Source organism: Microcaecilia unicolor, chromosome 11 (genome assembly GCF_901765095.1).
Source record: "Microcaecilia unicolor chromosome 11, aMicUni1.1, whole genome shotgun sequence".
Lineage (NCBI taxonomy): Eukaryota > Metazoa > Chordata > Amphibia > Gymnophiona > Siphonopidae > Microcaecilia > Microcaecilia unicolor.
Genome location: NC_044041.1, coordinates 28,544,516 through 28,560,803, shown reverse-complemented (window position 1 = coordinate 28,560,803; position 16,288 = coordinate 28,544,516). Strand labels below are relative to the sequence as shown.

At 46.9% G+C, this 16,288-nt stretch overlaps 1 protein-coding gene across 2 annotated transcripts in view; it reads left to right on the top strand.

The window, feature by feature from the left end:
• Positions 1 to 16,288, top strand: part of ACACB (acetyl-CoA carboxylase beta) — a 341,366-nt gene that overhangs the window by 159,812 nt on the left and 165,266 nt on the right. For both annotated transcript variants that reach the window (XM_030220274.1, XM_030220272.1), the window contains exons 23-24: positions 9,609 to 9,697; positions 9,903 to 10,027. In XM_030220274.1, coding sequence (XP_030076134.1) covers positions 9,609 to 9,697; positions 9,903 to 10,027 — 214 coding nt within the window. The remainder of the gene's footprint in view (positions 1 to 9,608; positions 9,698 to 9,902; positions 10,028 to 16,288) is intronic.

Below are 16,288 nucleotides of genomic sequence, written 5' to 3'. Positions count from 1 at the left end.
TATGCCTGGCGTCTCCATCCATGGAGTTTTTCCTTATGTTTGTGACTGACCTCTGTAATCTTCATCAGCTTGGAGTGAATGGATATGATTTGCTCTTCTCACACAGACCCTCCAAAAAACCTAAAATCTTCATTCCTTTTCAGCTGACCTTTGGGTTATGCTCACCTACCAGCAGATGGAGTCTGAGAACACTAAAATTCTCAGACCCGTATATTAGTATTGTGCCAACCTTCAGCCATCCAGTATGTTGTCAGTCTCCAGCAGATGATGGTCGAGCAGCCTGAAGGGGGGATTGCCCGGAGGAAAAGATCCTAGTCCTTATTTTAATATGGCTTTACATGAAGGAAAAAAAAAACAAGGTGGCAGTCTAGGGCTTTCAGTAGTTACTTGCCTGGCTGTTCTCTGCTTTATTGAGATTTGCTTGGGGTTGTTGGCCTGCAAGGGCCACAATTACTCCTGGGGTGCACACCTGGGTGGCCGGGTCCCTCTCTCTGTACCACTGACTGGTGGGAGGATCTTGGTTCCTCGGCCCTGGTTTCCGCACTTAGCAGCAACCGTTCCTAAAAAGACAAAAAAAAAGAAAATGGAGCAAGTAGCTTAAGGGGTGCCTTTATTTTGTGACTGCTGCTGCTCCTTTGCGTCCTCTGTGTTCTCCTTACCTTTGGTGCAGGCCGTTTGGAGAGCATTTGTGCACTGGAGCTCTTCGCGGTTGGTAGTGCGGCATGACTTCCCTGTTGCACCTGTGTCAGGCATATGGGCATTGAGGTCTGGAGACTCTTGGTACGAGGTGCAAACTTTGAAGGGAAACCAAATCGCCTGTTCTGCGGGAGTCAGAGGGCCTCACTAAGGATTGCCCTGGTGGCTCCATTTCCCTTCCAGGCACTGATGAGGGAACGAGTACAATGACGGTTACTTTTTTGGAAGGAAATGCCACCATTGACGGGCCATCATGCACCTCAGACCAACCACCTCATTTGAACACAGAAAATCCCCTCTTGGGATCGTCTGCGGGAGACTGGCAGGTTTTGGGGGGCTACAGGTTTTCCTCCAGATTTTATTTGGACCCTGTACCAAGCTTGGAGGTCAGGGAATGCCACAGAGGCATTCTGCAAGAGTTGCCCCTGCAAGAGTTGCCCCTGGGCCTCTCAGAACCTGCTGCCGAGCTTCCTTAGTGGCCCAGGTTGAACTGCAGAGAGGATGATATTGAGGACTTTGTTTCCAGATTTTCTGAGGAGAATTTCTGCGATCCAGAGGATGAGTCTCCCTCCTAGATTTTAGGGACGAGCAACTTCCCCCTGGTGGAGGATCCTGCTGTGGTTCGTATTTTCCATAGAGAGGAGCGCTCAACTCTGTTCTTAAGTTTGAAGGTGAGTCTCTTATGGTAGGTAATATTCAAAAGATGGATCCCTTTGTTAATGGGATTAGGCGGTCGCCTAAAACATTTCCCATGAATCAAGATCTCCGAGAGATGGTTTATGCCGAATGGGACTCATCTGATACACCCTATAAGGTGATTTGGGCGATGATTAAGGTTTACCCTATTCCTCCCGCAGACAGGGAGTTCTTATACCCGCCTACTGTGGATACCTTGGTAACAGCGGTCACCAAGAAGGTCACTATTCCAGTGGACAGCAGTGCGGCTCTGTAAAGTCCCCAAGATAGAAAAATTGAATCTCTGTTGAAGTTTTGATCTCTTTGCGTTTGTTCTGCATTCAGCCTTTTATGACAGTCTTGTGGATAGGGCATGTTTCCATTGGTCGGAGAAAGGTGCTGGATGACCCCTCCGGGGAAAGAGGTTTGGTGGACCAGGAAGTTTGAAAGTTAGAGATGGGTTTTTCCTTCTTGGTTGATGCCCTTGATGATTTACTTAAGGCTTTAGCCAAGAATATGGCCTTGTTTGTTGTTGCCCAGAGAGCCCTTTGGCTTTGTGGTTTGGGTGGCAAATGCAGCTTCTATATCTAAGCTCTCCTGCTTTACTTTTTGGGGCTCCATGCTGTTTGGTGAGGAGCTGGATAAGCTAGTTAAACGTTTGGGGAAGCCAAGGTTCCACGATTACAGGAGGATAGAGCCAAAGGAATGGGATGTGGTTTGTCTGTGCAAGTTAGGCTTTGAGATGCATGGTGCTATATGCTGGGCAGATCTGGTAGAAATCAGTATGGTTACATTGTCCAGAGGACGCAAACCTTTTGGTGTAATCACCGGGGGGAGGGAATTCCAATTCACTTAATACGGGTCAGTCCTGCTCCTCTGAGAGTTGCACGGGAACAGGGATAGTGGGGATCCCACAGGGATGGTCTGTGGACAGAAAGATCTCTTTACTGAGGCTTTGCGAGCAGTTACATTTATTTTACAACCTGTGAACAGCTATGTTTCCTGAGCGCCTCAGGGTACTACTCAGGTAGTAAACAAATATTTAGTTTTATAACTGATTTATTCAGTTTTGCTGATTTCACCTTTTTCTGTTCACTGTTTAAGTTCTGTCAGAGTAAACATTATTAGTTTATTGGCTCTGCTGTCCTGGACTGATTAAGAATCCTGGTTTGTGTTTTTGGGTCTGGGTGTGCTTTCTAGGAACTGTGGGAACCCTGCAGTGTGGCCTCAGTGTCCTAGAAATCACTGGGGAATAACTCGAGAGTGGGATAGCCCAGAGGCAGTTGGGACCCAGTTGGTGGGAGGAGGGTGCTAGTATAGAGCATGTGCCCAGGCTTCAGGTGGGCCTGACCAGTGCTGGGGAGTAGATCCTCCAGGTGGCCGCAGGGTTAACTCCAGGCGGGTGCTAGGCGTTTCATGACGCATCCGCTATGCCATCTTCTCTATCCTTCCCTTTTGCCCACTGTGTTCCCACCATGCTCCTCATTGCTGTTCTTTCTCACATCTTTATATACACTAAACATGAGCCGACAAGGACTTCTGAGAATATTGAAATACCTCAGAGCTTCCACTTAATAGATTTATGCACTAACAGCAGGGGGTGACCACTGGAAGCTGTAGCTGAGGTAGGATCAAGCTGTAATAGGATAGGGAAGGTAGTTTTGGAAAGGCAGTTGTGCACTGGGTAGGGGGATGGGATTTGGAGAGAGGTTAGCTGAGTGTTATGCCTTAAAGAGCAGTGACCAGAGCAGTAGTTTTAAACCCAGTCCTTGAAGCACACTGTCCTCCTCATACATAGTCATTGTGTATATCCTGAATACCTGACTTGACTGGGTGTGCCCCAGGGACTGGGTTGAGAACCACTGGACTAGAGGATATGAGGGTTGTGGATTATTGACTTTGGATAGCTGTCAAAAGGAGCCAGTTTGCAAGTTTTGCAGAAGGTGGATTCCTCGGCAATATTTGCAGATTTGCAACAATTCTGTGGCCCTGAGTTTGAGCCTGATAAAAATGACAATTACACAACAAGAATATAGTACTGCATGAATATCAATGTGAAGTCCCAGGTCTGCTGCCTTTATAAACACTGAATAGCAGTCCAGAAAGCATGCATTGTCTGAAAACTCAATGAGATATTGGGAAGAGTTGCCCAACTTAAAATTTGTAGCAAGATGACCAAGCCTCATTAGACACATGTGAATAATTCTACAATGTAGGCACTAACATTTACATGTTAGTGTAAATGCTTGGCTCTCTGTTTTTCTTGAACCCTCATCTCCGTCCCTCATTCTCGGAGACTTTAACATTCATGCTGATGATCCATCCGACCCTCACGCTTCTAAGTTCCTCACCCTAACATCCTCCTTCAACCTCCAGCTGTGCTCTACCACCCCTACTCACCGTGACGGCCATTGTCTTGACCTCGTCCTCTCCTCCTCTGGCTCACCCTCCAATTTCCAAGCTTCAGCTCTTCCTCTCTCCGACCACCACCTGATCACATTCACACTTCTTCACCCCCCCCTCTGCCCTGTCCAACTTTAACCACCACCTCCAGGAATCTCCAGGCCATTGACCCCCCCCCCCCCCCACCTTATCCTCTAGTATCTCTAATCTCGTCCCATCCATCATGTCCTCCGAGACTGTCGACAAAGCGGTCCGCTTACAATGCCACTCTCTCTCCTCTGCTCTGGACACCCTCGTACCATCCACCTCCCGTCCCACAAAGCGTACTAATCCCCAGCCTTGGCTGACCCCTTGCATCCGTTACCTTCGCTCACACGATCTGCTGAACGCCTCTGGAGGAAATCTCGTACTCATTCAGACTTCCTTCACTACAAATTCATGCTATCCTCCTTCCACTCCTCCCTATTCCTTGCAAAACAAGACTATTACACCCAATTGACCAATTCTCTCAGCTCCAACCCTCGTTGTCTCTTCGCCACCCTTAACTCTCTCCTCAAGGTGCCCCCCGCTCCCACTCCCCCCTCACTCTCTCCTCAATCACTGGCTGATTACTTCCGCGACAAGGTGCAAAAGATCAACCTTCAGTTCACTACCAAGCCATCACCTCCTCTTCACCCATTAACCCTCTCCCTCAACCAACCAACCCAGGCCTCCTTCTCCTCCTCTCCTGAGATCACCGAGGATGAAACCTCCCGCCTTCTTTCCTCCTCGAAATGCATCACCTGTTCCTCTGATCCCATCCCCACCTACCTACTTAACACCATCGCCCATACTGTCAACCCCTCCATCTGTCGCATCCTTAACCTCTCTCTCTGCACTGCAACTGTCCCTGACACCTTCAAGCACGCTGTAGTCACACCTCTCCTCAAAAAACCATCACTTGACCCTACCTGCCCCTCCAACTATCGCCCCATCTCTCTCTTACCCTTCCTCTCCAAAATACTTGAGCGCGCCATTCACAGCCGCTGCCTCGATTTTCTATCCTCTCATGCCATCCTCGATCCACTCCAATCCGGCTTTCGCCCTCTCCACTCGACAGAAACAGCACTCTCTAAAGTCTGCAATGACCTGCTCCTGGCCAAATCCAGAGGCCACTACTCCATCTTCATCCTCCTCGATCTTTCCGCCGCTTTTGACACTGTCAATCACGATTTACTTCTTGCCATTCTGGCCTCATTTGGGTTCCAGGGCTCTGTCCTCTCCTGGTTCTCCTCCTATCTCTCCCACCGCACCTTCAGGGTATACTCTCATGGATCTTCCTCCACTCCCATCCCGCTATCTGTTGGAGTTCCCCAGGGATCTGTCCTTGGACCCCTTCTCTTCTCTATCTACACCTCTTCCCTAGGCTCACTGATGTCATCTCATGGTTTCCAGTATCATCTTTATGCTGATGACACCCAGCTCTATCTCTCCACACCAGACATCACCGCAGAGACCCAGGCCAAGGTATCGGCCTGCCTATGCGACATTGCTGCCTGGATGTCCAACCGCCACTTGAAGCTGAACATGTCCAAGACCGAGCTCCTCGTCTTTCCACCTAAACCCACTTCTCCTCTTCCTCCACTCTCTATCTCAGTTGATAACACCCTCATCCTCCCCGTCTCATCTGCCCGCAACCTCGGAGTCATCTTCGACTCCTCCCTCTCCTTCTCTGTGCATATCCAGCAGACTGCCAAAACCTGTCGCTTCTTCCTCTTCAACATCAACAAAATTCGCCCTTTCCTCACTGAGCGCACCACCCGAACTCTCGTCCACGCTCTCATTACCTCTCGCCTTGACTACTGCAACCTACTCCTCACTGGCCTCCCACTCAGCCATCTATCCCCCCTTCAATCCGTTCAGAACTCTGCCGCACGTCTTATATTCCGCCAAAACTGTTGTTCTCATATCACCCCTCTCCTCAGGTCACTTCACTGGCTTCCGATAAGATACCGCATACAATTCAAGCTTTTCCTCCTTACTTACAAATGCACTCAGTCTGCTGCTCCTCACTACCTCTCTACCCTCATCTCCCCCTACCTACGTTCCTGCCCGTAACCTCTGCTCACATGACAAATCCCTCCTCTCAGTACCCTTCTCCACCACTGCCAACTCCAGGCTCCGCCCATTTTGCCTTGCCTCACCCTATGCCTGGAACAATCTTCCTGAACCCCTGCGCCAAGCCCCCTCCCTACCCATCTTCAAATCCTTGCTTAAAGCTCACCTCTTCAATGCTGCTTTCGGAACCTAACCTTTCGAACATATAGGCTGCCCCAATCTGTCTGACCTATCAGATTGACTGTACATTTTGTCTTTTAGACTGTAAGCTCCTTGAGCAGGGACTGTCCTTCCATGTTAAATTGTACAGCGCTGCGTAACCCTAGTAGCGCTTTAGAAATGTTAAGTAGTAGTAGTAGTAACTATGTTCATAAACGTTTAGAATACCAGCATATGCGTGTGTCTGTGTTCACATATAATACAGATGTAAAAGTTGAAAATCTGCCAGAGTGCAATTCTTTAGCTACACATATCTAATATAGCATATATTTTTCAAGTAGACATAAACATAGGTAGAGTCTGAATGGGACTCGCATGTACACATATAATTTATAGAATACCTAAGTTACTTGTATATCTTCAGCAGTTAGGTGTGAGCACTTACATTATCTCTATGGCTGGTGTAAGTGTTTGTGTCTAACTGCATGTACACCAATATAACTGGTAGGAAAGTAGGCATCTGTTCTATAGAATGTGCTCCTATCAGGTGCCCTCTAGGCGCCTACTTTATAGGTGCACTTTAATAGAATTACCCCCATGATGGTGCTGAATAAGGTGACCTGGCCAGTTGGGTTTTCAGGATATCCACAATGAATATATATGAGAGATTTCTATACCAAGAAGGCAGTGCGTGCAAATCTCTCTCATGTATATTCATTGTGGATATCCTGAAAACCCGACTGCCCAGGTGGTCCCTGAGGACTGGGTTGAAAACTACTGCTTTAATGTGTGCAACAGCAGGGCCGGTCTTAGCAAGTGCGGGGCCCTATGCAGACCAATTTGGTGGGGCCCCATCCTATCCCCGCCTACCCTATCCCCGCCCCCACCCTAGCTCCACCCCAGTGATACGATTATTCCATTTTTAGAACATTTTTTTTATTTACGAAATTTCAAATAAAGACAAATGAAGCTAAACTTGTACAAAAAAAACTAACTGAAATAATAAGCACAATGCTATCATGAAACCTCCCCTCCCCAGAAATTATTCAGTTCAAGTCCACTACAATTAGTAGCGGACCCAAGCCGGGGGTGGATGCCGCGCCGTGGGGTGGCGGGGAGCGGAGTGGCCGAGCCGCAGGAATGGGGATCATCTCAGACGACTAAGGCGAGCAGCGGCGGAGGTCGGAGCGGAGGCACAAGTGAGGCAGAGTTGAGGCGCCGTGCGGGGCCCCCTTAGGTGCGGGGCCCTATGCGGTCGCCTTGGTCGCCTCTGCCTAAGACTGGCCCTGTGTGCAAGCATGTTCTACCTTGCCATTAGCTAATACCTGCTTGGACCTATTGATCTGTTTTCATGGTTCTTGCCAGTGTGGTTTTCTTAAAAGTCCATCTGTAAAGAAAGAGTTGCCTTTGAATACTAATCATTTAATACATTTATAGACCACTTTCCTGGTCATAAGGCCATTCAAAGCAGTGAATAAAGTTAATGCACCGCTCTATGGCACTTAACGTAGGATTTTTCTTTTATGGTACATTTATACAGTACTTCCAGCAGCGAGAACAGAAAGGAAGGGCAGTCTGCTAATAGAAAAGAGAGGCAAATGTCAAACACTTTACTGTGAGTCACAGAAACTTTTGTAGACAAGAGTCTAGTCCTGTTTAATTAAAGCATTGGTTTGACCATTTACGTATGGAATCTTTATTAAATGCATTTGGCCCAAGTTGAGGTTCCTGGTTGCACTGAAAGTCTTCTATAAGTTCAGTCTGCATAAAATACGCCTGAATAAAATATGCAAAATTGCAGATACTAAAACTTCTTTTCCTAGATGCTCAAACTACTTGCTGTGATAGTGTTTTTGTGTTTCCTAGGCTTAGTTGTTAGTATTGTTCTGCTCTGTGTTTTTAGTTAATATCTTCTGTGAAAGCAGTGATGACTTCCCTCATGTAAGCTATGGGTTGTTTTAGTTTTGTTCACTAATAGAAGGGATTTCTTTTTAAGCATCCCATTGAACCACACCAGCCTTTACTAACAAACTACATTCCTGGCTGGGATAGCCTTATGCTCTCTTGAAGCTCCTAGTGAAGGCTGGAATGACTCAAAAGGGGGGGAGGGGGGAGCATTAAAGAATTTTATTTCACAGACTGAACCCTTGGTGTGTATGCCAGAAGGCTGTGGTTTTTTTTTTTTTTTTAATGATGATGCAGGCATGAAATTCTTGCAGTGGTACCTGTGCAGGATTAATGCACTGCAGTAATATGAGCAGCTAAGTTCCCCTTTTCACATTATAGCAAGAAGGTCCATATAGAACTAATGGAGTTCTGCTTTCCAACACATGTATAAATGTGTGTCTCCCCTTCTACATGCCCTCTTCCTCTCTTCCCCCCCCCCCCAAAAAAAAATCTGTCTTGAAATGCTGTTGGATCCCCTGACATGCCCTGGAAATCTTGGGTGAGGAGAGCACTAAAAAGTAATTAGAGAGACTTGTTCACCTATCCCAGTCCCTTCTGAAGATCAGCTAAAAAGGTGGAGTAGCATCCTAGAGGTTGGAACAGCAGTCTGAAAACTACGACAGCCAGGGTTCAAATCCCAGTGATTTGACTGCTCCAGGGCACAATAACTACCACCATCCACTGCTTCAGGTACAACTAACTTCAATTGTAAGCTGTCATGTGAATATATAATAGTATAACTTACCTTTAGCTTGGCTTTGAAAAAAAGTGAGTAAATATTAAAAAAAAAGAACAAGAAAATTAAATGAATGTAGTTTCCAAAATCACAGCCTTCTACAGTATCAGTGATAGGTGTGTGTTCACAGTAGTGCCGTTACCTGTGCCAAATTTTTTGTTTTTTTGTGATTTGGGCATCTGTCCACTCTGAACTGGACAGAGACCACAGACTCGTTTCACTTAAGCCCAGAGGTGTAGTGAGAAGTAAATTGGGGGAGGGGGGACCACACATTTCCTCTCTGCCACCCCTTCTTCCTGGGGGGGATCACCAAGCCTTGCCAGCTGCAAACATCCTCTGTCCCTTGGGTTAGAGAAGTCAGTGGCACGTTTTCACTTGCCGATATTGGTACCTCCTCCCATACATGCTCAGTTCATGCACATGAACTGAGCATACGTGAGGGGAAGGGGGGAGGATGAGGAGTACCGGTGTCGGCAGCTAGTCAGAAAGCCTGGATGGCTCGCAGATAATGTCTTCAGCTGATAGGGCTTGGGGATCCTCACTAGCAGTGCCAATGTGTGCTACTGCTGGGTGGGCTCCTGCCCACTCATGATGTGCTGCTGCCTAAACCACCAAATTATTTTTAAGATGGTAATGACTTTGCCATTACCAGACTGAGCCTGGATTTGAACTGGTGATCCAAAGTTCAGACACTGAGCAATGAATTTATAGATGTATTATCTGATTAAGGTTGCTGTGTATACAGTGATCATTTCTTAGTTTTCTCCGTGTAAACAGTTATGAAGAAAATTTCAAAGTAATTGAACTGCTGTGGTTGAAGTGCTAAACAGATCACCTTGCAAAGAGTGTAGCTCTTGTTAAGAGGTTAAAAAAATTTTTTTTTCTACTTCTCCAGATTTCGGAGTGGAATTCGGGGCTATACGAAATCGGTGGTTCTGGATCTATTAAGAAGATATCTACAAGTGGAAACACAGTTTCAGCAAGGCAAGATATATAGAAAATGAATCATTTCAACATGTCAAATCCAGTGAATGTGACATGATGGGATTCAGAAGCAGTAGCAGTGGTTTGGAGGCACTCAGTGATAATTTTTGGAATTGGCACGTGGCGAATATTCTGCACAGGTCAAGCGTTCTTCTAAAGCTTCCATGAAAAATGAAAGCTGTGTTCTGTTTTGTTCTTTCATTAGCTCACTATGATAAATGCGTGATAAACCTACGCGAGCGGTATAAACCAGATATGACACCAGTGCTGGAGTGCATCTTCTCTCATGCTCAGGTGGCAAAGAAGAACGCCCTGGTGACCATGCTGATTGTAAGTAATTATTGTAGGGTTGGTGGAGTATGCCATAAATTGAGGGAAGCTTACAGGAATGCTGACTGCAAAAACAAAAACGGGGGGGGGGGGGGGGGGGGGGGGGGTGTTATTCGTGATGATAAAAAGGGAGGATTTTGCTGACTCAGTCACGTTTGGGATTAAATAACATGCTGGTGGTTGTGCCTAGACTTTTAAGCATATGCACTACTGTGGGCATAGTGATAGTTACCATCTGACTCCAAACTATCAAGGACTTTTTTTTTGCCCTATTATGTGTGTTGTGAGGCTTGTTCTTTTTGTTGTTTTTTTTTTTTTTTTTTTTGGGGGGGGGGGGGGGTGTTCTGTTTTGGAGAAACTAACCAAAAGTCCAGAGACATGGTGGGACAAGTAGGGAAGCAAAATATTTGGTAACTAAATATTCCTTAGCATCTCTCAAGGCCTCTCTAGACCAGTGTTCCTCAAGTCTGGTCCTGGAGTATCCCTTGCCATTCAGGTTTTCAGGATATCCACAATGAATATGCGTGAAATAGATTTACATATATTGGAGGCAGTATATTCAAGCCAAGTTCATCTATATTCATTGTGGACATCCTGATTTCCTGACTGGCAATGGTGCTCCAGGACTGGACTTGAGAAACACTGGTCTAGATGCTTGGGTTTATGCACTCCTACCAGCAGATGGAGACAGAGAACTGATTTCAGAACGAGTCTTCAGCAAATGGTAGATGTAAGCCTGTGCAGCTGAGTTTGTCCAGGTAGGCCAGCTAGTTGTAGGGATCTGTTTAGAGGTCCAGGGGAAGAAGATGACCCCCCCCCCCCCTTTTTGTGTTTTATCCTGTTTTTTCTAGTGTGGCAAGGGTTCTCTAGGCTCTATAGCTTTACTCTGGGGTGTTAATACCCAGATAGCTGGGTCTGTCCCTCATGCCCTCCTCCCATGCTCCCAGTTCTCTCTTAGGAGCTGCTGTTTAGTGATAATTTGTGCTTTGGCTTCCCCACCTGGTGCAGGAGAGAACAACTGAATGCTGTTTGAACCTAGACTTAACAGACAAGAAAAAAAAAATAACTGTTAATATTTGCTGACGAGTTCAAGACATGACTTCAGATTTTCCTTTCTCAGCATGCCATGTGTATCCTCATGTTGGGCTAGCTAACATAGTAACATAGTAGATGACGGCAGAAAAAGACCTGCATGGTCCATCCAGTCTGCCCAAGACAAACTCATATGTGTATACCTTACCTTGAATTTGTACCTGTCCTTTTCAGGGCACAGACCATATAAGTCTGCCCAGCAGTATTTCCTGCCTCCCAACCATCAGTCCCGCCTCCCATCAGCGACTCTGGTACAGACCGTATAAGTCTGCCCTCCCCTATCCTCGCCTCCCAACCACCACCCCCTCTCCCATCAGTGGCTCTGGTACAGACCGTATAAGTCTGCCCTCCCCTATCCTCGCCTCCCAACCACCACCCCCTCTTCCCCCAACTGCTCCGCCACCCAATTTCAGCTAAGCTTCTGAGGATCCATTCCTTCTGCACAGGATTCCTCTGTGCATATCCCACGCATGTTTGAACTCCGTTACCGTTTTCATCTCCACCACCTCCCGTGGGAGGGCATTCCAAGCGTCCACCACCCTCTCCGTGAAAAAATACTTCCTGACATCTTTCCTGAGTCTGCCCCCCTTCAATCTCATTTCATGTCCTCTCGTTCTACCGCCTTCCCATCTCCGGAAAAGATTCGTTTGCGGATTAATACCTTTCAAATATTTGAACGTCTGTATCATATCACCCCTGTTCCTCCTTTCCTCCAGGGTGTACATGTTCAGGTCAGCAAGCCTCTCTTCATACGTCTTGGAACGTAAATCCCATACCATCCTCGTAGCTTTTCTTTGCACCGCTTCCATTTTTTTAACATCCTTCGCAAGATACGGCCTCCAAAACTGAACACAATACTCCAGGTGGGGCCTCACCAACGTCTTATACAGGGCATTAAAACCTTCTTTCTTCTGCTGGTCACTCCTCTCTCTATACAGCCTAGCAATCTTCTAGCTACTGCCACCGCCTTGTCGCACTGTTTCGTCGCCTTCAGGTCCTCAGATACTATCACCCCAAGATCCCTCTCCCCGTCCGTGCCTATCAGACTCTCCCCGCCTAACACATACGTCTCCCTTGGATTTCTACTCCCCAAGTGCATCACTTTGCATTTCTTCGCATTGAATTTTAATTGCCAAACGTTAGACCATTCTTCTAGCTTCTTCAGATCTTTTTTCATGTTTTCCACACCCTCCGGGGTGTCCACTCTGTTGGAAATCTTGGTGTCATCCGCAAAAAGGCAAACCTTACCTTGTAACCCCTCGGCAATATCACTCACAAATATATTGAACAGAATCGGCCCCAGCACCGATCCCTGAGGCACTCAGCTAAGATGCTATTGGCCAGTCTAGAGGGCAAAAATGTGTGGGCATCTGAGATCCCCACCATGCACCACATTCTGAAGCTGCAGGTGGCGCTTCCACATATTTAGCCTTCAAATAATTAAATAGTTGAATTTCAGTAGTTTAAATTATTTTTTTCCATTACGTAGCATCCCACTATTCCAGAACCTGTGGGATATTTGTGGGATAATTGTCCATCAGTCATCAGGTGGAGATAGTGAACTGAAAACAGAGCTGAGACATCTCTCAGCCTCCAGTCCAGATCCTCAGTATTTTCTATCTTCAGCAGGTAGATGGGGACACTTTTGTTTTGTTCAGCCTCTGGTTCTGAGTGGTTAGTTGGTTCTCATTTAAGCTTTGCAGGTGACTTGAGTCTGCAGTGTCATATCTGAAAGTCTTTATATCCCTGTTTGTGGTGCCCTGCGGATTTGCTGCTTCTGTCCCTTCACCTCTCCCCAGTTTCCTGTGGAGCTCTCTGTCAGGAGTGCTGGACATACTTAAATTAATATGAAACCAGCTTCCAGCTTCTGATAACTCCCCCTCCCTCAGGAAGCTCTGAGGATGGCAAATGGATCTTTGATAACTCCCCCCTCCCTCAGGAAGCACTGAGGATGGCAAATGGACCAAATGCTTCCCTGCTCCCAGATGCCCAGAGAGGACAATCAGCAATCATTGTCTAGGTATGGTCCTGGGTCCAGTTCACAGAGGCAGTGGGTTCCCAAAGAATACACAATCCACACAGGTTTGGATATATATAGAAAGTATATTGTATTTACATATATAGGCTCACAGCACTTAGTACAGGTAAATAGTACAATGCTGTATCTGTGTGTGTGTGTGTGTGGGGGGGTTTAGATGGGAATCAATGAGAGAAAAGTAAGAATGGGGGGGGTGTGCAGAGAAAGAGAGAAGCCTTGAGTTAGGGCTGAAGGTATGTGTGTGCAGAGAGTAGGGCTGAAGGTATGTGTGTGCAGAGAAAGAGCCTAAGAAAGCAGAGCCATGTGCTCTGAGTAGGGGTGAAGGAGAAAGGGGGGGGTGTCAGGGGCTCACTCTGGTGGCTGAAGATGTGTGTGTGTGTGTGTGTGTGTAGAGAAAGAAAGAAGAAGCAGAGCTGCCCAGAGCCATGTGCTTCTCCTTTTTATACCTCAGGAACAGAAAGGGATCAGATAACTTCTTTCCTTCCCAGCCAAACTCCAGTTTAATTTCCTTGATGCAAGGAGGGTGACCATTTTCACAGGTTCTACTCTTTGAAGTCCCTAGTTTTGGAGCCTATCTGTCTGGCTGTCTTTGTTCTCACAGAGAGCCCTGCTCCCAGATGCCCAGAGAGGACAAAAGGTATGTTAATTGAGAAACAAAAGGGCTAGCAGGCAGCTGGGCAGCATTTGGTCCATTTGCCATCCTCAGTGCTTCCTGAGGGAGGGGGGAGTTATCAGAGGTCCATTTGCCATCCTCAGAGCTTCCTGAGGGAGGGGGGAGATATCAGAAGCAGGAAGCTGGTTTCATATTAATTTAAGTATATCCAGCACTCCTGACATCTCCACCAGTTTTTTTTTTTTTTTTTTGTGCATGGAAGCAAGATGGAAGCAAACCTAGATACCTGATCTGTCACCGTAGTGACGACTGTTCATGTTCCCATACCTCCAGTTATATTGCTCCTGCTAGTTCTAGCAGGTCCCCTGTCCTGCCTATTCATATCTCCACAATAGTGAGATGTTTAAGACCCCTTATGCCTTACGAGCCCAAGCCTCGTGCCTTAGGTTGGGCAGTCACTAGTGGGTGGGGATAACCCAATATGCCACCTCTTACCCATCTTGGAGAATGGACAGTGTATATGGGATGCAGGCATTTTTGGAGGTTAAGGCCTACAGGTACCAGGATACCTGGAGACGACAAAAACATAGTAACATAGTAAATGACGGCAGAAAAAGACCTGCCTGGTCCATCTAGTCTGCCCAACAAGACAAACTCATATGTGCTACTTTTTGTGTATACCCTACTTTGATTTGTACCTGTGCTCTTCAGGGCACAGACCGTATAAGTCTGTCCAGCACTATCCCCGCTTCCCAACCACCAGCCCCGCCTCCCACCACTGGCTCTGGCACAGACCGTATAAGTCTGCCCAGCACTATCCTCACCTCCCACCACCGGCTGGCTCTGCCACCCAATCTCGGCTAAGCTCCTTAGGATCCATTCCTTAGGAGCTTAGCCGAGATTGGGTGGCAGAGCCAGCCGGTGGTGGGAGGTTAATTGAGAAACAAAAGGGCTAGCAGGCAGCTGGGCAGCATTTGGTTCATTTGCCATCCTCAGTGCTTCCTGAGGGAGGGGGGAGTTATCAGAAGCTGGAAGCTGGTTTCATATTAATTTAAGTATGTCCAGCACTCCTGACACTCTCCTTTTCCAGGACAACAAAAAAAAAAAATGAAGAGGTTGTCATGAAACGCCTAGCCACCTGCCTGGGATTACCCTGCAGCTACTTAGAGGGTCAGTGCCCAGCACAGCTGAGGTGCCACCTGCACCTGTCACTTGTACTCTACATTAGCACAGCTGCCTTCTGTGGTGATCTTGAACATGTTCCCTCAGCTCTGAATGACAACGCTGAAGAAACTGCTGCAGGATCATCAGGTTTTGGCAGTCCTCCAGGGTTTTAACCAGTAGTGTGCTGGAGCTGGTTCGCACTGGCTCGCCAGAGCCGTTTTATTTTTTTCCCAAAATTTGGGCTGGGGTGGATCAGGTCCCTTCCTGGCAGAGTCAGCTGCAGCTGTCCTGTGGCTGGATGTCTCACTCTGAGTCCGGCCCTTGCGGCAGAACAAAAAAAAAGCACAAAACTGTGTGCAGGGCCGTAGCCCTGCCCGCTCCCTTCCTCCTCCCTCTCCAAAACAGGAAGTTACATCCTGAGGGGAGGGAGAGGAAGGAAGCCGGCAGCGGCGTGTGCAGGGCTACCCTGTGCACAGTTTCATGCTGTTTTTTGTTTTGCCTGCCGCAAGCATGAGGATCGCAGCTCATGGTTCTTGCTTCAGGCTGCTGAAGTACCAGCCTGGGAGGAGAAAGGAAGCTGGCAACAGCGCATGCAGGGCTGCAGCTCAAAGAGGTTAGATTTAGAAGAGAAGATGCTTTAAGTCAAGAATCCTCGGAGGTTTGTCTCTTTCCCCTACCCCGTGTAGTCATCATCCCAAACAAAGTAAACAGTCCTTTGAGCTGCTGCATCCATGTTGTCATTCTTTAATATGGTAGCATTTTTATTTAATCTCACTTATATGTTCAAATATGCCAGCTTTTCATAAATAGAGTAGTAATTTGTTATAAATCATAATTAGGGTGCCATTTGGAGGAGGGGCTGTTAATAGGGACACTCTAGCACGTGTTGTATTCATGCAGAGATTTTTTTCTCCTGGTAAAGAGCCACTAAAACAGGCATCATGTTATGAGAATCAGGTGCTCAACATCCAGAGCTTCTATCAATTTATTTACTTATTTTAAGTTGTTCATGACATTTATATCCCACATTAAACATGAATTAGGTTGAAACCTGGGATCATTTAAAATCTTTCTCTTTTGATCTAGGCACAGGGGGAAAAAATAGTCAGTATCCTTCCAGCAAAGGTATGCCTAGCATGCCCGCATGGGGGGCGGAGGGGAGGGTGAGGAGTGCGTTGGTACGAAGAAGAAACAGCTCTGTAACAAATTAACAAACAGTCACCATCTGCTGGCCAAACAAAGGAAATGCACATCATAATCAATAGCTATACAATTTACAAGCAGGAATATTCCCTGTTTTGCTACAAACTATTATTAAGATGGACTTATCCACTGCTGTTGTCAAGAGCTAAGT